Genomic DNA, 23516 nt, shown 5'->3' with positions numbered 1-23516 from the left:
GTTTATTTGACTTGCAATATTCGAAAACGTGTGAAGGTGACTTTTTATGTTCTTTGAATCTGGTTTCCATTTTTCTACTTTTTTTTCTCCAATATACAAGTCGTGGCAGTTGTCACATTGCATTTTATAAATAATGTTGGTGTGGTATAACTTTGAAGTGAAGGCAGACGCACTGTTGAAATACTTTTATTTTCATGGAGGCAGACATTTTAAATATAGATAAAACACATTTACAATAACAACAACAAACGATTGTCAAGAGTAAGTCCTGCACCCCAACGAAAACAATATTTTTTATTTTTTTATTTCTTCAGGATCTTTTTGACTTTTCATTTTAGTTAAAAATAATTTCATGTTATCCTTGTGACGTTAATCAACGAACAACTAATATGTTCAAAACCGAGATCAGGACAACAATAACACGAGAAAAGTGTACAAGCTTTTAAAGTATATTACACTACAACTAAAGAAAGATAAATTAAGTAAAACATTACTTTGTACTTAAATAAAAGCGAAGGAAAAAAATAATCTAATACCCTTAATGTTCATTATGTTACTTTTGCTTTTATGTTATTCATTCTAGAAATATAAATATCATCCCCACTTCAAAACAAAGAGCCAAATAACAATTGTAATGTACAATATAAAAGAAAAAGTACTCGAGACATGTGCGGTATGTTATTGTTCGCTTTTAGCAGGCCTGTGGAACCTCGTGCATCTGCCTCATTATACGGAAGTCATAAAATTGAAGTTACTTTCAAACACGTAAAAATAAAAAATAAAAATAATAAATATAACTAAACCTTTATGACATCTTCAAGGGCCTTGAAACTTCAGAGTGATCAAAATTCGGTAATACAGACAGAAATTCATTACGGAAAACATTCATACATTTGTACACGAGTTCTCTATGCTGTAGATTAATAAATAATTGGAAATAAAAAGTTATGTATCCCACCGTATTTTCGTTTATACTAATCAGTTGTCTGCTTATCCTTCACATTGAATATTGCCTCAAATAACGTTGATTTTGAAACTTTTGACTGAAAGCACCGCGCTCCTTATTCAATGTTTGATATCAGAAAGGCTTTGTAAAGATGTTTCTCACTATAATGACATTCATTTATGTTTCAGTTCTTCTTCCAATTCAATCTTAGAACTCACGGCGTAAAAACAAAGGCAACGGACAGTAGTTTCATACTTGTCTTGTGTCTTGGTGTTCGTGCAATAATACCAGATTTCCCAGAGTGAAACATGCAAATGGTTATTCAAATCCTAGCAACTAATCACATAGAAATAGTGTGGTTATTTCTTGCAGTAACAATACTAGAAATGTGATTCATGTTTCTTACATTCAAGAAGAATGCTTAAAACTAGAATATGTCTTACAAAAAAAATGATTGAGACACTCGTTTCTAACTAAGACAAAATTTTCATATTTATTTGAAACATATTAAGAAATGTAACCAACAAACAGTTCATACGCGAATTGTAAAAAATTAGCTCTCGAAATATATTAAAAAATAGTATTATTGTAAGAAAGGCTTAATTGCCAAAGGGCTTATACCTTGTATTATTGATTCATTTACAAGAGCAATTTCTTTTTTCAAGTGAAAAAGACGTTTCTTCTCCTTTTCAATAAAGGTTTAGCAAAAGGCAGATAAAACATCCATTTATCTCCAGTGATGAATATCTTCTATATATTTTATTTGTTTTTACATAATATCAATATAAAGTTGTAATATATATATATCCTAATGTCATCAAGTGTTTTTGTTGTTATTCTACTCCTTACCTTGGTGAACTTCAGCATCCACATCTCGCTCTTTTATTTTATAATTGTTTATTTAATTATTATCAATATTTATTAATTTCTTTATGTGAGACTGGTTAACGAAGGTTGGCGCTGATAGACGGTGTATCCCCTCATCCGCAAAGTGGGTCCTATTTTCACAGTCACCTACACAACCTATTGTATATTTTGTATTCAAAATCTTAGCCTGTACTCTTGAGATCCTTTTAATTCGTGCATCATTTTGCATTTTTATTTAAAACACATATATATATATACATGCAAAATTGTTGTAAGGTGGTTGAAATTAAATCAAGGTCAGAGAACGCGTTTATGACATTTAGTTATTTTAGTGCTACAATAATACCAACAATTACGAAACTAAATAAAATTTGTTACACAATGTTCCTTATATGTTTTTTTTAAATACTAAACACATTATCAAACAATATAAGAAATAATGTAAATATACTTTCTGTTAATAATTATTTTTCATTATAGGCCAGTCGAAGCATAATCGACATCATGTTTGGGCTCTATGTCACGGATCACTTTATGAGAAACGTGTACTGAACTTTAGGTGTCAAATCTCACTATTGGTTAAACAAGTACAACCCTATGAGCGTGGAATTGGGAAACACAGATTTTTGGAGTAAAGACTTCTAATTAAAATAAAGGTGTTCAATTGTCTTATAAAAATAATCCGGTTTTTATTTACTATACCAAGAACCTTCAGATATTTTTGAGCCATTCAAAATATGTGTCAAAAACAACACTTTATTCCTGTTCTATATTTCTTCTAGTGAGAGAGAAAAAAGAGAACTGTGTATAATTAATATAATTAGAATATTCATCTAGCTTAAACTTCTTTCGTTATAAAACAAATAAAAACTTAGCTCGTAAAATTATTGACATATTACTTGAGTAATATAAAATAACTTTTTATCTTTTAAGAGAGAAAACAATGTTTTCAGTTTTTCTTTCTTTTATATCGATTTGTTGTAGGTTAGCCCATAATAAGAAGTTTGTCACAATGTGTGTGTTTTTTATAGCAATACATCATTGGGCTTCTCCAATTAACAAAATTAAAACCTTCATTTAAGCATTGTAACTCGGTCGAATTATCGCTGAACCTTCGTGGGCCTTATCATAATGTAAAATAATACTTAATAAAATCATGGGGTATATTTTATTCTTATATCATTGGATAATGTGTTTAATGTTCAACAATGCATATTCTTTACCAAATTGTATTTAGTTTTGTAACTCTTATTATTTATGTAGCCCTAAAATGTTATAGTCGGCCGGCATGGGCAAGTGGATAAAGAACTCGACTCGTTATCTGAGGGTCGCGGTCTCGAATCACTGTCACACCAAACATGCTCGCTCTTTCAGCCGTGGGAGCGTTATAATGTGACCGTCTATCTCACTAGTCGTTGGTAAAAGAGTAGCTCAAAAATTGGACGTGGGTGGTAATGACTAGCTGCCTTCCCTTTAATCTTAGTCTGGAAAATTAGGGACGATTAGTGCAGATAACTATCGTGCAGTTTTGCTCAAAATTCGAAACAAACCAAATCAAAAACAAAAATGTCATAGAAATATTTTCTGCTTGTAAGTTAATAATATCTATCTTATCACAGTTCTACAAATAAATATATGCATATCTCTCAACATTGTAAATTGGAAATCTAAATACACTATTTTTCATAACACACGATGAAAACACACTTATCTTATATCGTTAATGTATTAAACTTCGTTTAGTATTCGTGTTCGAAAGGAAGTCGGTAAAATTTTCATTTTCTCGTGTTGAAATGACAATATTTTCGTCCTTCAATATTGGTAGAGACATTTCGTAATTTATAATGTACCTTACCTAACCAGTAATTATTTCTCTTACTTATGTAACTTTTGCATAAAAGAGAATCAACGGGTATCCAAATATTCCTGTTTTTGACCTTTTGTATGTAAATACACTGCATATCAGCGATGGCGTTATAAAATTGAAAGGTTTTTTCACTAATATGTTATTATTTTACTCTACAACTAAAACTATGATACATTTCGCTGTACAATTGAGAAGCTATCCAATGGGAAAAATGTCAGCAATAAGAGACGTATTTTTCATTTGTAATTTGATAGAATCATAGTGCAGCAAGTTTGGAGTTAAATAAGTTGAATATGAACCTATTGATCAGTTTTTCTTATCTGAAATGTTGTTTCACGTAACAAAATATACAACAAAATGTTTTCAGAGAACCTCATTTCCATAATGGGATATTCTTTACCTTTTATCTATCGAAAAGATTTAGAAAATCCTTCAAAGATTATTGAAACATTTAATGTGTTAAATAGTATGAAATAGCACACTAAATATAAGAGGAACTAATTTGTGTACCTTTTAAGCTGTATTAAAAGTAGTCGTAAATGTTTACTTTTTCATGTGGGAAATTTTACATGAGACAAGTAAATAAAAACTGTTTATATAATAGGTAAAAACGTGATTTGGACTATAATTAAAAAGAAATTAACTCATTTATTTCATGTAATGTATTTACATTATATGTTAGAAATTGGATAGTTTTCAATTACACTGAAAGAACTTGTTTACACTTCTTAAAATAAACAGTACAACAAATACTTTACTTCTTGTTATAAAAATCGCTTTTTATATAAGCTGCTTAACTATAGTGAATAAGCGTCTTTATTATTATCTGAACATGTTTTGAAATTGTACATCTCACATAGAGTCCATTTTATTTTGCAAATAGAAAAGGAAACATACGTTGACCATGATAATCTAACATTAAGATGTAATGTGTGTGGTTTTCGTTACATATTTCTATCTTCCGCAAACCAAAATTCTCATAACAGTAATAACACCTAACAAGTAGAGATGCCACGAAGTGCTACAGGTGAAAGTGTGAAGGCTTATGTCGCTAACATCTGATATTCTAAACCCATGATTGTGTAGCTCTGTGTTTAACTAAAGATTATGACACACACGTGAACAAGAAGTTCATCCAACTCCTCAGGTGTGGCTAATAATATTGTTACTTTAAATTATCTTTTCCATATGTCGGAATGCTCAAAATGTACATATATTATGACTTAAGAGTTATAAAACGTGAATAAAAATATATATATAAAACAATCACTATTTGTAATATGGAAGTTTTATTTGCTTTCAGTTGCAGCTTTTACCCGGAAATCAGTGACTCCAGATATATAAGGGGTTCACTTTCCGTTGGTGAACACAGCAGATAGCCGACGCAGCTTTAATATCACAAAATCACCACACACACACGCTAAAAATATATAAGAAATGTGCTCCCATTGTGAGATTTTACGAAATAAAAATGAACGTTTTGACATTCACCAGTGCATCTAATTCGCTCAGGTGGAAAAAGAAATTATATTTATATGGTAATAAAGGTGGAAAATCACGAGAACCAATGTCAAAAGTAATAATTATATTGCCTTCACACCAGAAAATGAGACGATCGTTCAGCGTCATATCACGACTCGAACATTAAAGCTTCTGATAATCATCTTGCCAAAATAAATGGTCAAAATAACTCATGTTGATATCACTCAGACTGAAGTGCAATACAAAACTTGTTTGTTGGCTGTTTGACGTTTAATGGCGGAAAGCAACACGGCTATCTGCGCTAACCATCCTGTTAAAAAGAGAAAGAAAATTATTTCAAAATGTGAAAATTAAACAAAGTAAAACTAAACAAACTTCAAACAGTTGGTAAAAACTTAAATATCCCAATGGCTTTTGAAAACTTTAAAACATTAGTAAAGTGCACAGTGTTACCACCGAAAATGACACTGTCCAACATCAGAAATGAGTTCGTTTGGTAGAAACATGTCTTGGATGATTCAGATTTCATGGTCTTTACGACCATGAGACAGTAAAACAGAATCGATATCACAAAGAGACAACATATTGGTGCATCAGTCCAACATTAAAGAAACAGTGATTTAAAAAACTGTGACCAATGCGTAGCTTAACCAAACAACTTTTTCCTGCCGATCCTTATGGAAATAAGACAGCCAAAAAGCAACAAAAGTTTGATCTTGAAAAGCTAATTATCATGTTACTCAGTCCAAGTCGACTGCCAACTGCAACGGAGCGGATCCTTGAATACCAGACCGTAGTCCATGCATGATACAAGCAACACCGAAATAATACCAACAGAAACGAACTTAGCTCTGCGCTTTTTGCGAGTTCCATCCGCTAATACCGACGTAGCCAAGTATCTAGAAGAACTGGATAGAAATGGATGATAAAGAAAAAATGGGCCAATTGGTTTTGAGTAACAACGAGAACAAGATAAAAAATAACGTGAAGCGACTCCAGAACCAGAAGAGAGCTAAGTGACTCATTATAAATAGTACCATTCGTGTACGACATGATCCAGGACAAGAGAAATGGAGTACAATTCGGCAGTCATCACAGATACTGTAGAGGGGAACCCATGTGCAACCACTGAACCACATCAAATCATGGCAGGACTCACAGCATCATCTGATTTCGAAGAATCCGAATAAATGGGAATAAAAAGATTATTCAAAAGATATTCGGCAAATAGAAGACACTACTCAATCGGGAGCATCAGCGATTCTCAGGCTACTCGCAGGCTAATAAGCTATCGTTGGATGGGTTGACCAATAGAGACAACAACATCATCCAAGGTGAAAATAAATTCAGCCAGCTACGACTAGATACAAATGCCAAAAGTAACAATAGCAGTCTTCCCTTACTGGCCTTTTACAAATTATTGTTTATTTTTTTTCACTATTATGTTAGTTTTAACTGCTTTTTAAACTTTCCAACACTTCTTGGTTGATCAAAAAGATTTGTCATTGGTGATTTCAATCAGCTATGCACGGTTGCAAAAGAATGTGTGTTTTCTTAGTAGCGACATATGTGTGTGTATGTATAAAACTTTCAATAAATTGCAAAGGTGTTTCAGTTTATGTTTTGTTTCTGTTTAATTTTTCAATGACAATAACTAAATATCCTTGGGAATCTGGTCAAAAAGTGGATTCTTTATTAGCGATTTGACAATTTAAATTTAATACATGTTTTTGTTTTAATAGGCAAACACGAAATAAAACCATATGCTTGAAATATCTGCGTAAACACGACCTTCTGTGAAACTTCAACAAAAGTGTTTCCCGAATGGTAATTGTTCCTTAAGTGAAACCTCAATGAAATTCATTAGTTGTGACACTATACAGAACAATTTATTAATCGAGCTGTTACGTGAGATATATTCAGACATACTTCAGTTTATATTAACACTCTTACTTCAAATATCGTATATCATGTGTTCTCACACGAGAGACAGAAGATGGCATTTGATACTTACAGAGAGTTTGCCTGTTGAAGGCTGTATAAGGATTGCAAAACTACCATCTTCTCTGTGTTACTGGTACATAATAACCTGTCTTTTAGAGCTTTTGGACAGAACTGGTGCAGGTTTTATTGTCCTCACAAAGTGTTGGAAAGAACCAATACAGGTTTGACTATCTTCAAGAAATGTCAGAGAGAACTGAGGTTTGGCACCAGATATTATATTTTTTCATAATTTTGTGTTTTGTTGCAATCTATCAAGTACCATCAGAAGTCCAATATACAATTAGGCGAATGTCTTTAATTTTGCTGAATCTCTGCTGATTTCTTAAAACAAAAAGAAAACTGCATAACAGCTGGATTTGATCAAAAGCTGTAAAACGGCTACCTTATTAGTTCATTTTTCATAGTTAACAAGATTTTTATCAACGTTTCTGTATCCTTTCTCTTTGTCACAATCTATTCTGTTTGTACAGATATCGCAACTTAGAGACTTGTCTCAGTCAGCTTCTGTTATATGATTTATAAAGGGCATACACTTACTGAAATTTACAGATATGTATAGCATACATATCAAATTCAAAATTCTCTCATTCCAGCAATTGTAATTTTAGTAAATTTCTCAAATATTTCAAGAGACATAGGACAATAAGACATTGCCACGAATGCTTAAGGCCGTTTTGAACAATCTAATTTTAATAAATGTTATTGCTGTTCATTGTGATTAGGCCTCTATATTTTTTTATATCTAATATTTTAGCACATAGCCATGGAATGTTCTGTGAGCAAACCATCGCTATTTCTGAAGTCATAGAAAAGAGGAAGACCTCACAGTTATGGGTTTTTAAGATGCATAAACCTATTGTATCCATCAGAGAAACGTTTACTTTTAGCCTGGATATTGAGACATAATTCACTATAGGAGGAAGTTATTGGACACGTCCAATTCTTTTAGTATTTTAGTTAGTTCTGTTTTTATGTCATAATTTACATTAGCACCAATCGATTGGTTGCGCTCTCTCGTCTTTTATACAATACAAAACTCCAAAAACACAACTTTGTTTGGAAGTAATAAAAATAAAGTAATTTCTTAACCCACCACAAGCTATCTTTCAAATTAATGACGAATAAATACGGACAGTCCACTAGCACCTGTTCTAGATAGCATATTTTTGTTTGGCTTGTTTTGATATTCGCGCTAAGCTACCTGTAAGCTATATGCGCTCGTCGCCCCCAATTTAGCAGTGTAACAGTATAGGTAATGTAGCGAGCTAGTCATTACCATAATCGTTATATTATCTTAACATTTTAGCGCCTCCACGGTTAAAAGACCGAACATGTTTGGTGTTACAAGATTTGAACCCGCAACCCTCAGATTAAGAGGGCTGGCATCTCTATGAACATGCTTGATCATAAAGTTCAAAGTACTTTTAATCAATGATTTGGTGTTTACCTCAATATCAAGCAAAACGTGTTATGCTTTCGTCATTGCGAACTCAGAAAGTAAAAAAAAATAGATGCCCGTTTTATCTAACCGGTTTAATAGAAATTGACAATCAAATAAACTAGTGGTTATCTTATAAATTTTGGATTGTCCCATTTCTGTATGATTATTCATTGTACATTTCTGATTGTACTTTCATGTTTCTCTTTAACATGATCTCGACTACTTATTTCCAAAAAAGTTAATTGGCTTTAACGTCCTTGAGCGTTTGATGTATCTATGTAACGTGTACATATTAAGCATAATAATGGAACACAACGCTCGTATTGCCTATTAAAACTGAAATTAAAAAAAATCATTTTAAACTTGTTAACAAAGGTAATTTCTTTTTCAAACTGATATCTGACTGTATGTTATACAGATAGATTATGTATTCGTGTATTCAGTTAAGTCTCATGCAAATTAAGCTCACAATTTAACCAGATAACTTCATCGAAATAAAAGTAGATTTTTCTCTTTATAACATGACTCCAAGTGTATATCATGATGGCAATAACTCTTCAAAACATACACATGTCTGTGAAATGCATAAAATTAAATCTCCTTCTCTTTAATATATTGTGGCAAAAATAATTATGTCTCTGAATCATAAGAAAACGAAGTGAAATGTTAAATAAAAATCTAAGAACCTATAGTGACAACCTAAGTAGTAATTACCTGAGAAACCTAATTGATCTATTACGTTTTACCACTTTGGCGCTTTTTTAAATTGAATAAATTGTGGTTTGCTTTGACTTCAGTTTTGCACTAAGTTACTCGAGGGCTATCTTCGCTAGCCGTCCGTTATTTAGCAGAGTAAAATCAGCAGTAAAGCAAATAGTCAGCACCATCCACCGCCAACTCTTGGGCTACTGTTTTACCAACGAGTAGTGGGATTTACCGTAACATTATAACTATTCAACTGCTGAAAGAGCGAGCATGTTTGTTGTAACGGGATTTCGAACCCACGACTTTCGGATTACGAGTCGAGTGCGTTAAACACCTGGCTAGGCCTGACCTGCCAGGTGCGGTATACGCTTCCTTACCTTTACAGTGTTACCAGCGTTACCTGAGTGCTTAGAATATTTAAACGTTTTTACTATCACTTTAACACAAAATGGCAAATTTATTTAATCTAAAATATCCAGTATTTTAAAATACACTATTGATGACGTATAATTAATACATTAGAACATAATATCATATTAGTAATTCTTCGATATTATTGTTATAATAACATACAGCTTCTGTTTCAATTAAATAAAATAATGTAAGATTTATTTTAGAAAGCAAGGTACAACAATCATTAGGGAGATTTTTAAAGAACTTTTCTAAGTTGTAGATTTGATTTAATTTAAGCATTAGTTTATATCTTAAAAATCTTAGAAATAAAAATATGTTAAGAACATTCTCACTGTTAAATTGAAGATTTGTATAGGTAGCCCAATGTTTCAGGAAAAGTCCAACACATTCTGAATTCATAAGTGAAAGGATGATTGATATTCATGACGTAGGCCCGGCATTATCAGGTGCTTAAGGTACAGTTCTCCTAATACCAAACATGCTAGCCCTTACAGCTATGAGGGTGTTATAAGGTGACGGTCAATCAAACTATTCGTTGCTAAAAGAGTAGCCCAAGACATGGCGGTGGGTAGCAGTGATTAGCTTCCTTCCCTCAAGTCTTATACTGCAAAAGTAGCGACGGCTAGCGCAGATCGTCCTCCTGTAGCTTGGCGAGAAATTCAAGTCAAACCAAACCAATCCATAACTTCTCAGTTTGGCTAAAACGAAAACAATTGTAATAATATCTTTTATTCATACTCATTTTATTTCTTACAAATTAGTTTGTTTTTTGAATTTCGCACAAAGCTACTCGAGTGCTATCTGTGCTAGCCGTCCCTAATTTAGTAGTGTAAGTCAAGATGGAAGGCAGCTAATCATCACCACCCACTATTTGTTGGTAAAAAGAGTAGCTCAAGAGTTGGCGGTGGGTGGTGATGACTAGCTGCCTTCCTTCTAGTATTATACTGCTAAAATAGGAACGGCTAGAACAGACATCCTTCGAGTAGCTTTGCGCGAAATTGAAAACAAAGAAACAAATTATAAAATAATTTTAAAAGTAAACGTTGCCAGAAGTAGAATCAAGGGTATTTTACCTTTGTGTTGCAACAAACTGCATACATAATGCGATGCTAATGTGTTTTCTTGTTTTATTATTGTTACATCAAATTACGTTTAAACACCTAATTGTCATTTTCTGCTATATTGTTTTTTAAATAATTTTTGTTTTCTATGATATGTATATATATATATTTAAGTAGATAAAGCAGGTCTTTGCCAAGAACAGTAAGGAAGTGTGCAAGTGACAAAGAAAATCTAGGTATTCAGTAAGGGAGAATCTCCCATTTATAATAATTTTATATGTAAAACCATATTCCTCTGTGAGAATTTTAGGGTTATAACTCATGACATACATCTGCGATTAAACTAAACAGATATAACTAATAAGAGCATTAGGCATTTACATATTAAGCTGATATTTTCTAAATTTTTTTTACTAAAAGATTTAATTGTAATAACTTTAAGTAGCTACACTTATTAAAGGCATTAAGTGCTTTTGTAACTCTTTCATACCTTAAATAGTATATGTTTGGTTTCACTTTCTACTATTTTCAGCTTTTCATGATGAACAAGTGCATCATCGTAGCAGTGCTCTTATTCTCATTTGTCATCATTGTGGCTCAGGAAACTGAAGAATATGAAGAGTTGTCTGAAGCCCTGTGTATGAGACGAGAGTTAATAGTGAGTTTCCGTATTTGTTTAGTTGAAATTCTATTAAAAATCATTTTCCCTTCAGTCTCAGTGTAAACATCTTGCTTTACTTATCTCTGTAATTTTTTCGTAGATCATATACACTGCACAAAAGAAGTGAGGTATAATAAGAGTTTGTATTAATATAACTATGGCAAGGCAAAGTGCACCGTTATAAATCTAAATTCATAGCTCCTTTCTCAACGATTTCATGTTAAATATTCTTCTAATATTTTACACGTTTTCTAGCCATTTATCCCTGTGAATGAAACGAATTAGATGCCATACTTGATGAGAGAGCATTTGATAATTTTTTAGAAGTTCCAATTTTATTTAGTTATTTTTCTGAAGTAGCATAATTTAAATACTAAGATTAAAAAATGTTATGTTTGCGTTAGTATCATTCTTTCCTTCATTGTTTAAACCTAAATTATATTTTACTTTGATTATTTTTTTCTTCATTGAGACCTGAACTACACTGCTAACGAATCTTTCCAGACTTCATGCCCTCGTGGTCTTGTCTGTCGCCTGGGAACATGCATACCTATAATTTGTTTTGTTTGTTTGTTTGTTGTTTTGGAATTTCGCACAAAGCTACTCGAGGACTATCTATGTTAGCCGTCTCTAATTTAGCAGTGTAAGACTAGAGGGAAGGCAGCTAGTCATCACCACCCACCGCCAACTCTTGGGCTACTCTTTTACCAACAAATAGTGGGATTGAACGTCACATTATACACCCCCCACGGCTGGGAGGGCGAGCATGTTTAACGCGACGCTACGAGTCGGAATACGAGTCGCACGCCTTACGCGCTTGGCCATGCCGGGCCGTACATACCTATAAACGGATAATTTCTTACTGAAGAGATGCGAGGAAAACATAGATTGTGGATAAAATTGTAGATAAATTATCCTTGCGATGGACATGCAGTTCTATTTCTTGTTTTTTTTATAATTTGAAAATATGTACTTTCTATATTTTCAAATAACTTGATTAATAAATAGTTTTGTTCGAAAAACAAGATATTTGCATTCATCTTGACAGCGTTGTTAGAATTAGAGGGAAATGTAAGCATATCGTACAAAGACAATATCAAAATAACTATAACACTACACGTTTATAATCGACAACGCTATAGCTAAAGATTTTACTCGGAAGCAAACATTTATAGATTTCACTTTTTTTTTTTTTTCCTGAACTGATGACTCGATATTTCAAAGTTAGAAATATATAAATGATTATCAGAAAACATCATACAAATAATTAGCTAATTATCAGATTAACATTCTAGAAAGAGTTAAGAAAGTTATGTATAATTGGTTTCGAAGTTCTTATTTGCTCAAAACCTTTAAGGCGTCATCAGCAACCCTTCTCACGACACATTATTCGAAGTTACGTCATTTCATTTATTGAAGCTTCAATAAAGGAAAAAATTCTATAAAGTAACTTGAGCAGGATATGATAAATATAAGCAGAATAGAAGATACGTAGCTTGATTAACATCAACATTCTTGTGAAAGTACTTTAAACTGATAAATCAACTGAAAGTTTTTTGTTCAAGTTGAGAGAAATTTCCTACTAATTTACTGAAACGTCTAATAGATTAATGATTACACTGTTACACTTTATCTAACTATCAGATAACAATATGAAACACATTTTTAGAGAACATGTAACCATATCAACTGTTTCACCATGAACGAACGTAAAACTATTATATTTTAATGTTTCCATACATTTGTGTATCTCTCTCTGTTTTCATTCTATTGCATAGAGAAGCAAGGTTCCAATATGTTAAACTTACCTTCAAACTTCTTGAGGAAAATGAAACTGATTAAACCCATGATCGTCATACACAAATAACTTGAATTTCATTGAGCATATATGCAATTAACCCAATACTTCATGTAAATGAAACTGTCAAAGGAATGATCTAGAATTTTTCAATGTCTCATGAAAAACTTTACTTTATGCACAGAGCATAAATGCCTAGCTTTCCTTGCAATTCATTGTAAAGAAATTTCCTACAGACATAAAACTTTATAAACTGTAAAAATATGATCAATTTCTCATATGTTTGGATGAGAAAGTATGATTCATAAAAATTGCTTGTAATACAGGTCACGTGAGGGATGAATCAGCCTCTAATTTGTAAGAGGCCCGGCATGGCCAAGCGCGTTAAGGTGTGCGACTCGTAATCCGAGGGTCGCGGGTTCGAATCCAAGTCCCTCCAAACATGCTCGCTCTTTCAGCCGTGATGGCGTTATATTATGACGGTCAATCCTCAGATTACATGTCGGATGTCTTAACCCACCTGGCCATGCCGGGCATTTTTTTTTTTTAATATTGCTATACTTATCATCGCAGAAATTTTAGTTCGATTTTTTATGAATACTTTAAAAAACATCTGTCTTTGTATGTTATACTTCTGATATCTTCAGTTACAATATTATACATATTTAGTCTCTCATCACATTCGATTTTACAATTTAACCTGCGTTTTAATAAACTAGCAGGCCCAGTATAACCAGGTGGGTCGAGGCGTTCGACTCGTTATCCGAGCATCGTTGGTTCGAATACACGTCGCACCAAACATGCTCGCTATTTCAGCCGTGGGTACGTTAAAGGTGACGGTCAATTTATGATTTTTAGGACTATATGAATACATAAATATGTCAGACGTACTTTCTCAAACTCTAGAAACGCATTATTCTATAAAATATCAATTGTCTTACAGATTTTACTAGCGGAGTTTTGAACCAATTTGTGTAAATCAAATAATATACTTTATATAATTTCTATTTGCAGCGTTTTAACTTCATAATGTCCAAGAGGATCATCGTGGCATTACTCTTAGCCACAATTTTTGTCTCAATTACGGCTCAGGAACCTGACGAAGGAGCGAATGAGGAAGAGAATGCTGAAAAAGGTCGCTGTCTAGGCCCCGGACAAAATGTAAGTTAATCTGTTTTAGTGAAACAGAAAATTTTGCAAACATTGTTTTCTCTTTCTCTCTATTAAAAAGCTACATTTGTTCATAAGTATTTATTTTTTTCAAACAGAATAGAATTAAAATATTTAAGCATGGAAATTAATATAGTTTGTTTTCTATTGGTTGCTTAGTCTCTACTTCCTTACCAAGTACAATGTTGTGCTATGTTTAAAGTTTCTTTAATTAAAAAGCCAATATATACTAACATTTATGCATCTTCCAACTGTCGATGCTGTTTTGGTCTTTACTGTCGAGGAAGATGTAGAAGATGTATATAATGATGCCCAAGATCAAGATAAATGTCTCCAGCTGAATGTAATTAATTCATAATAATCTTTGATCTCCTAAAATAATAAGAAAAATAATGGTAATGTAAACATACATCCCTTTGCTTTTTACTCGGTATGTGCTCTTTCTGATTAAAATATCTTCATTGATAACATATTTCACAAACATATAAAAGTGTAGTAAAAACCATCCTGAAATCGAATCGCGGCTTTTACAAAACTAAATATATTGGTCAACAAAATGTATTTTTTTTTTCCCGTGGTTCAGCGTCTCATAAAATAGTTTTAAATTTTGTTCTTAATTTTATTTCTTTCAAGTACAAACTTTCATCTCTTGACCAATAGTAAATTTTCCGGAAAATGTACTGGTGAAGTGGAATGATGGTCTCATTAGTTTAAAATACAGATGTCAAAATGGCTCGTTTTGTTTGAAAAATTTTTTTGTTTACGTAGAGGAGAGAACAAAGCTTCGACCTTCTTCGGTCATCGTCAGGTTCACAAAGAAAGGAGGAGGTAACTGACAAAAAGCTGACAACGTGTTTGAAAGGGGTTGTGTAACTGATTGTCGGAATGTAGAGGGCGTAATTAGATATTTGAAAAAATAATGTTATTTTATTTATTTTATTATTGTTATTTATTATATTATTTTTAATACAGGTTTAAAGGTGTTCTTTTGTATTGGTTTATTTTCGGCTTGAGCTGTTGTATAAGTAAGGCTTCTTTAATTTTGCGTTTGTTTATGCTTGTTTCTTTATTTAGTATTTCAGTGTTTTCTATGGTTATGTTTATTTGACTTGCAATATTCGAAAACGTGTGAAGGTGACTTTTTATGTTCTTTGAATCTGGTTTCCATTTTTCTACTTTTTTTTCTCCAATATACAAGTCGTGGCAGTTATAACATTGCATTTTATAAATAATGTTGGTGTGGTATAACTTTGAAGTGAAGGCAGACGCACTGTTGAAATACTTTTATTTTCATGGAGGCAGACATTTTAAATATAGATAAAACACATTTACAATAACAACAACAAACGATTGTCAAGAGTAAGTCCTGCACCCCAACGAAAACAATATTTTTTATTTTTTATTTCTTCAGGATCTGTTTGACTTTTCATTTTACTTAAAAATAATTTCATGTTATCCTTGTGACGTTAATCAACGAACAACTAATATGTTCAAAACCGAGATCAAGACAACAATAACACGAGAAAAATGTACAAGCTTTTAAAGTATATTACACTACAACTAAAGAAAGATAAATTAAGTAAAACATTACTTTGTACTTAAATAAAAGCGAAGGAAAAAATAATCTAATACCCTTAATGTTAATTATGTTACTTTTGCTTTTATGTTATTCATTCTAGAAATATAAATATCATCCCCACTGCAAAACAAAGAGCCAAATAACAATTGTAATGTACAATATAAAAGAAAAAGTACTCGAGACATGTGCGGTATGATATTGTTCGCTTTTAGCAGGCCTGTGGAATCTCGTGCATCTGCCTCATTATACGGAAGTCATAAAATTGAAGTTACTTTCAAACACGTAAAAATAAAAAATAAAAATAATAAATATAACTAAACCTTTATGACATCTTCAAGGGCCTTGAAACTTCAGAGTGATCAAAATTCGGTAATACAGACAGAAATTCATTACGGAAAACATTCATACATTTGTACACGAGTTCTCTATGCTGTAGATTAATAAATAATTGGAAATAAAAAGTTACGTATCCCACCGTATTTTCGTTTATACTAATCAGTTGTCTGCTAATCCTTCACATTGAATATTGCCTCAAATAACGTTGATTTTGAAACTTTTGACTGAAAGCACCGCGCTCCTTATTCAATGTTTGATATTAGAAAGGCTTTGTAAAGATGTTTCTGACCATGTTAATGACATTCATTTATGTTTCAGTTCTTCTTCCAATCTTAGAACTCACTGCAGAAAAACCTAGACAACGAACAGCAGTTTCATACTTGTCTTGTGTTTTGTGCAGTAATACCATATTTCTGTGGAGAGTGAAACATTCAAATGGTTATTCAAATCCTAGCAAGGAATCACATAGAAATAGTGTGGTTATTTCTTGCAGTAACAATACTAGAAATGTGATTCATGTTTCTTACATGCAACAAGAATGCTTAAAACTAGAATATGTCTTACAAAAAAAATGATTGAGACACTCGTTTCTAACTAAGACAAAATTTTCATATTTATTTGAAACATATTAAGAAATGTAACCAACAAACAGATCATACGCGAATTGTAAAAAATTAGCTCTCGAAATATATTAAAAAATAGTATTATTGTAAGAAAGGCTTAATTGCCAAAGGGCTTATACCGTTTATTATTCATTCATTTACAAGAGTAACTTCTTTTTTCAAGTGAAAAAGACGTTTCTTCTCCTTTACACTAAAGGTTTTGCAAAAAGCAGATAAAACGTCCATCTATCTCCAGTGATGAATGTCTTCTATATATTTTATTTGTTTTCACATAATATCAATATCAAGTTGTAATATATATATATCCTAATGTCATCAAGTGTTTTTGTTGTTATTCTACTCCTTACCTTGGTGGACTTCAGCATCCACATCTCGCTCTCCTATTTTATAATTGTTTATTTAATTATTATCAGTGTTTATTAATTTCTTTATGTGAGACTGGTCAACGAAGGTTGGCGCTGATAGACGGTGTATCCCCCTCCTCCGCAAAGTGGGTCCTATTTTCACAGTCACCTACACAACCCATTGTATATTTTGTATTCAAAATCTTAGCCTGTACTCTTAAGATCCTTTTAATTCGTGCATCATTTTGCATTTTTGTTTAAAACACATATATATATACATGCAAAATTGTTGTAAGATGGTTGAAATTAAATAAAGGTCAGAGAACGCGTTTATGACATTTAGTTATTTTAGTGCTACAATAATACCAACAATTACGAAACTAAATAAAATTTGTTACACAATGTTCCTTATATGTTTTTTTTAAATACTAAACACATTATCAAACAATATAAGAAATAACGTAAATATACTTTCTGTTAATAATTATTTTTCATTATAGGCCAGTCGAAGCATAATCGACATCATGTTTGGGCTCTATGTCACGGATCACTTTATGAGAAACGTGTACCGAACTTTAGCTGTCAAATCTCACTATTGGTTAAACAGGTACAACCCTATGAGCGTGGAATTGGGAAACACAGATTTTTGGACTAAAGACTTCTAATTAAAATAAAGGTGTTCAATTGTCTTATAAAAATAATCCGGTTTTTATTTACTATACCAAGAACCTTCAGATATTTTTGAGCCATTCAAAATATGTGTCAAAACAACACTTTATTCCTGTTCTATATTTCTTCTAGTGAGAGAGAAAAAAGAGAACTGTATATAATTAATATAATTAGAATATTCATCTAGCTTAAACTTCTTTCGTTATAAAACAAATAAAAACTTAGCTCGTAAAATTATTAACATATTACTTGAGTAATATAAAATAACTTTTTATCTTTTAAGAGAGAAAACAATGTTTTCAGTTTTTCTTTCTATAATATCGATTAGTTGTAGGTTAGCCCATAATAAGAAGTTTGTCACAATGTGTGTGTTTTTTATAGCAATACATCACTGGGCTTCTCCAATTAACGGAATCGAAGCCTTGATTTAAGCATTGTAACTCATTCGAATTATCGCTGTACCTTCGTGGGCCTTATCATAATGTAAAATAATACTTAATAAAATCATGGGGTATATTTTATTCTTATATTATTGGATAATGTGTTTAATGTTCAATAATGCATATTCTTTACCAAATTGTATTTAGTTTTGTAACTCTTATTATTTATGTAGCCCTAAAATGTTATAGTCGGCCGGCATGGGCAAGTGGATAAGGAACTCGACTCGTTATCTGAGGGTCGCGGTCTCGAATCACTGTCACACCAAACATGCTCGCTCTTTCAGCCGTGGGAGCGTTATAATGTGACCGTCTATCTCACTAGTCGTTGGTAAAAGAGTAGCTCAAAAATTGGACGTGGGTGGTAATGGCTAGCTGCCTTCCCTTTAATCTTACTCTGGAAAATTAGGGACGATTAGCGCAGATAACTATCGTGCAGTTTTGCTCAAAATTCGAAACAAACCAAATCAAAAAACAAAAATGTCATAGAAATATTTTCTGCTTGTAAGTTAATAATATCTAGCTTATCACAGTTCTACATATAAATATATGCATATCTCTCAACATTGTAAATTGGAAATCTAAATACACTATTTTTTATAACACACGATGAAAACACACTTATCTTATATGAAGAATTAAACTTCGTTTTGTATTCGTGTTCGAAAGGAAGTCGGTAAAATTTTCATTTTCTCGTGTTGAAATGACAATACTTTTGTCCTTCGATATTGGTAGAGACATTTCGTAATTTATAATGTACCTTACCTAACCAGTAATTATTTCTCTTAATTATGTAACTTTTGCATAAAAGAGAATCAACGGGTCTCCAAATATTCCTGTTTTTGACCTTTTGTATGTAAAGACACTGCATATCAGCGATGGCGTTATAAAATTGAAAGGTTTTTTTCACTAATATGTTATTATTTTATTCTACAACTAAAACTATGATACATTTCGCTGTACAATTGAGAAGCTATCCAATGGGAAAAATGTCAGCAATAAGAGACGTATTTTTCATTTGTAATTTGATAGAATCATAGTGCAGCAAGTTTGGAGTTAAATAAGTTGAATATGAACCTATTGATCAGTTTTTCTTATCTGAAATGTTGTTTCACGTAACAAAATATACAACAAAATGTTTTCAGAGAACCTAATTTCCACAATGGGATATTCTTTACCTTTTATCTATCGAAAAGATTTAGAAAATCCTTCAAAGATTATTGAAACATTTAATGTGTTAAATAGTATGAAATAGCACACTAAATATAAGAGGAACTAATTTGTGTACCTTTTAAGCTGTATTAAAAGTAGTCGTAAATGTTTACTTTTTCATGTGGGAAATTTTACATGAGACAAGTAAATAAAAACTGTTTATATAATAGGTAAAAACGTGATTTGGACTATAATTAAAAAGAAATTAACTCATTTATTTCATGTAATGTATTTACATTAATGTTAGAAATTGGATAGTTTTCAATTACACTGAAATAACTTGTTTACACTTCTTAAAATAAACAGTACAACAAATACTTTACTTCTTGTTATAAAAACCGCTTTTTATATAAGCTGCTTAACTATAGTGAATAAGCGTCTTTATTATTATCTGAACATGTTTTGAAATTGTACATCTCACATAGAGTCCATTTTATTTTGCAAATAGAAAAGGAAACATACGTTGACCATGATAATCTAACAATAAGATGTAATGTGTGTGGTTTTCGTAACATATTTCTATCTTCCGCAAACCAAAATTCTCATAACAGTAATAACACCTAACAAGTAGAGATGCCACGTAGTGCTACAGGTGAAAGTGTGAAGGCTTATGTCGCTAACATCTGATATTCTAAACCCATGATTGTGTAGCTCTGTGTTTAACTAAAGATTATGACACACACGTGAACAAGAAGTTCATCCAACTCCTCAGGTGTGGCTAATAATATTGTTACTTTAAATTATCTTTTCTATATGTCGGAATGCTCAAAATGTACATATATTATGACTTAAGAGTTATAAAACGTGAATAAAAATATATATATAAAACAATCACTATTTGTAATATGGAAGTTTTATTTGCTTTCAGTTGCAGCTTTTACCCGGAAATCAGTGTCTCCAGATATATAAGGGGTTCACTTTCCGTTGGTGAACACAGCAGATAGCCGACGCAGCTTTACTCTCACAAAATCACCACACACACACGCTAAAAATATATAAGAAATGTGCTCCCATTGTGAGATTTTACGAAATAAAAATGAACGTTTTGACATTCACCATTGCATCTAATTCGCTCAGGTGGAAAACGAAATTATATTTATATGGTAATAAAGGTGGAAAATCACGAGAACCAATGTCAAAAGTAATAATTATATTGCCTTCACACCAGAAAATGAGACGATCGTTCAGCGTCATATCACGACTCGAACATTAAAGCTTCTGATAATCATCTTGCCAAAATAAATGGTCAAAATAACTCATGTTGATATCACTCAGACTGAAGTGCAATAAAAAACTTGTTTGTTGGCTGTTTGACGTTTAATGGCGGAAAGCAACACGGCTATCTGCGCTAACCATCCTGTTAAAAAGAGAAAGAAAATTATTTCAAAATGTGAAAATTAAACAAAGTAAAACTAAACAAACTTCAAACAGTTGGTAAAAAAAACTTAAATATGCCAATGGCTTTTGAAAACTTTAAAACATTAGTAAGGTAGACAGTGTTACCACTGACAATGACACTGTCCAACGTCAGAGATGAGCTAATTTGGTAGAAACATGTCTAGGATGATGCTGACTCTCGTGGTCGTAACGACGGTGCGACAATAAAACATGTTTTAATGTGAATCGATATCACAAAGAGACGACATATTGGTGCATCAGTCCCACATTAAAGAAACGATGATTTAAAAAACTGTGACCAATGCCTAACTTAACCAAAACAACTTCTTCCTGCCGATCCTTACGGAAACAAAACAGCCAAAAAGCAAAAGAAAGTTTGATCCGGAATAGTTATCATGTTGCTCAGTCGAACTCGACTCCCAACTGAAATGGAGCCGATCCTTAAATATCAGACCGTAGTCCACGCATGGGACAACAAACACCTTAATAATACCAAAAGAGACAAACATAGCTGCGCTTTCAGCAAGTTTGGTCCCGCTAATACCAACGTAGCCAAGTATCCAGAAGAACTGGATAGAAATGGATGATAAAGAAAAAATGGGCCAATTGGTTTTGAGTAACAACGCGAACAAGATAAAAAATAACGTGAAGCGACTCCAGAACCAGAAGAGAGCTAAGTGACTCGTTATAAATAGTACCATTCGTGTACTACATGATCCAGGGCAAGAGAAATGGCGTACAATTCGTCAGTGATCACAGAAACTGTAGAGAGGATCCCATGTGCAACTACTGAACCACATTAAATCATGGCAGGACTCACATAATCACCTGATTTCGAAGAATCCGTATAAATGGGAATAAAAGAATTATTCAAAAGATATTCGGCAAATAGAAGACATTACTCAATCGGGAGCATCAGTGATTCTCAGGCTACTCAAAGAAAGGAACTCATTTAGGAATGCTAATAAGCTATCGTTGGATGGGTTGACCAATAGAGACAACAACATCATCCAAGGTGAAATTAAATTCAGCCAGCTACGACTAGAAACAAATGCCAAAAGTAACAATAGCAGTCTTCCTATACTGACAAAGCGTGGTCTAAAGAGGAAGGAAAACACAACGCCGGGTGAAATTCTGTGATAAGGATTTAGGTTTTCAAGTATACAGTGAAGACTTTTGCAAATGGTGGAGACGTAGAAAACGTTCATGAGACTCGATGTACACATTTCTGGACTAGAGAAGTGTAGAAAACACCCATGCTTTATATTTCAAATCAAATCAAGTAGTCAAAGGTGGAGAACTGTCATATGAAACAACACCAGGTGGGGAGAGCAGGCTGTTTGATTCGAGGAACCAAACAAAACGAGCATTTACCATTGTCTCTTGTATCTTACAGAGCAGTTTGATAAAGCAACTGGACGGTAGTTTGAAGAAATCTTGGAATCTTTCCCAGGCTTAGAAAATGGAAGAAAAATAGCTTGGAACTAAGAATCAGGAAAATCATTCTCCTGCTAGACCTGGTTATAAACAACCAGAGGAATAGCAAGAGACGCAAGAAAAAGATTTTGCGGCATTTCGTTGTAAATATCATTAGGTCTGACCAATGTACTGCTGAACCACTGAAGAGCAAGCTTGATTTCCACCAATGTAAAGGAGCAATTATAACTGTATAAACGATTAATCCCAAACGAAAGAAGATGTTTCCACCAAAATGTGTCCCAAACACAGATCCCTTACCGAGTTGAGGGAGCCAGCAAGTCCCTCTAATCACTTTTGAATATTTGGTTGTATAGTAGTTATAAACCCTTTGCTTTAGTTGAATCTCCAAATATTCCATTTTATTTTAGCTTTCTTGTAAATCTGGACGCTTTTCTGTCATGTGATACATGGTTCTTTATCTCATGCTTGAGATCAGAGGCAATCTTACTTCTGTCAAAAACACTACATAGACGAAGATACTTATCACTAATGTTATTGAATTAAAGTGTTCTGTCTTCTTCTTTCCTATTTTCGAATTCTTCAATCTCAATCTCACGATCTAGGGTGTACTTGGCAATTTATCCCAGAGTCCAACCAGCATCACATAAAGCACTTCCGTGAAATTTCTGCTTTATTGACAATTTCTACGCTTTCTGTGCTGACATTATAAAAACTATATGTGGTATTTAACCCTGTTTTCATCAACGATTTTTCATTGAGTGCTATTAAATTGATTTATTCTATCATACACTGGTACCATATGCTAAATCCTTGCTAGCTTCTTTCTATATTGTTATTACCCTGCATGGGTTGTAACCTTACTGAAAAAACCACAAAAAAAGAAATAAAATGACTTCTTCATGCAACTGGGATTTAAATGGACTTAAAAGTTTGTTCTAAAAAGCTTAATTTGGTCTTTAAAAAGAATTGAAAGCAGCATATTGACAAGAAAAAACAAATAATAATAAAGAAAGTTATAAAACATTGTTAGACTATAGTGCAGGAAATATTTGTAACAAATAC

General features: G+C 32.5%; 1 protein-coding gene and 1 long non-coding RNA gene across 11 annotated transcripts in view; one reads left to right on the top strand and one right to left on the bottom strand.

The window, feature by feature from the left end:
- LOC143232227 (uncharacterized) overlaps nucleotides 1–23516 on the bottom strand; it is a 49881-nt gene that overhangs the window by 15023 nt on the left and 11342 nt on the right. For 2 of the 9 annotated variants that reach the window (XR_013017449.1, XR_013017442.1), the window contains exons 2-4: nucleotides 14651–14788; nucleotides 11278–11421; nucleotides 10059–10424 (exon numbers count right to left, since the gene is read on the bottom strand). The exons of 2 other annotated variants lie outside the window; for them this stretch is intronic. This is a non-coding gene — a long non-coding RNA (uncharacterized LOC143232227). Of the gene's footprint in view, nucleotides 1–4308; nucleotides 5473–10058; nucleotides 10425–11277; nucleotides 11422–14650; nucleotides 14789–16315; nucleotides 16745–20451; nucleotides 20974–23516 lie in introns of those variants that run through there. 5 more of the 9 variants (XR_013017446.1, XR_013017447.1, XR_013017443.1 and 2 more) reach the window with 4 other exon arrangements.
- LOC143232226 (uncharacterized) lies at nucleotides 10878–19172 on the top strand. 2 transcript variants are annotated; one of them, XM_076467388.1, is made up of 4 exons: nucleotides 10878–11023; nucleotides 11320–11445; nucleotides 14261–14407; nucleotides 17799–19172. In XM_076467388.1, the coding sequence occupies exons 2-4, from the start codon at nucleotides 11326–11328 to the stop codon at nucleotides 17961–17963; spliced, it is 432 nt and encodes a 143-aa protein (XP_076323503.1). In that variant the 5' UTR covers nucleotides 10878–11023; nucleotides 11320–11325; the 3' UTR covers nucleotides 17964–19172. The 2 variants fall into 2 exon arrangements, with proteins under 2 accessions (XP_076323503.1, XP_076323502.1); XM_076467387.1 differs by lacking the exon at nucleotides 10878–11023 and having other exon boundaries at nucleotides 11031–11445.

Source organism: Tachypleus tridentatus, chromosome 11 (assembly GCF_004210375.1).
Source record: "Tachypleus tridentatus isolate NWPU-2018 chromosome 11, ASM421037v1, whole genome shotgun sequence".
NCBI lineage: Eukaryota > Metazoa > Arthropoda > Merostomata > Xiphosura > Limulidae > Tachypleus > Tachypleus tridentatus.
Note: the sequence above shows the minus strand (reverse complement) of the source record. Positions and strands in the feature narration are given on the sequence as shown.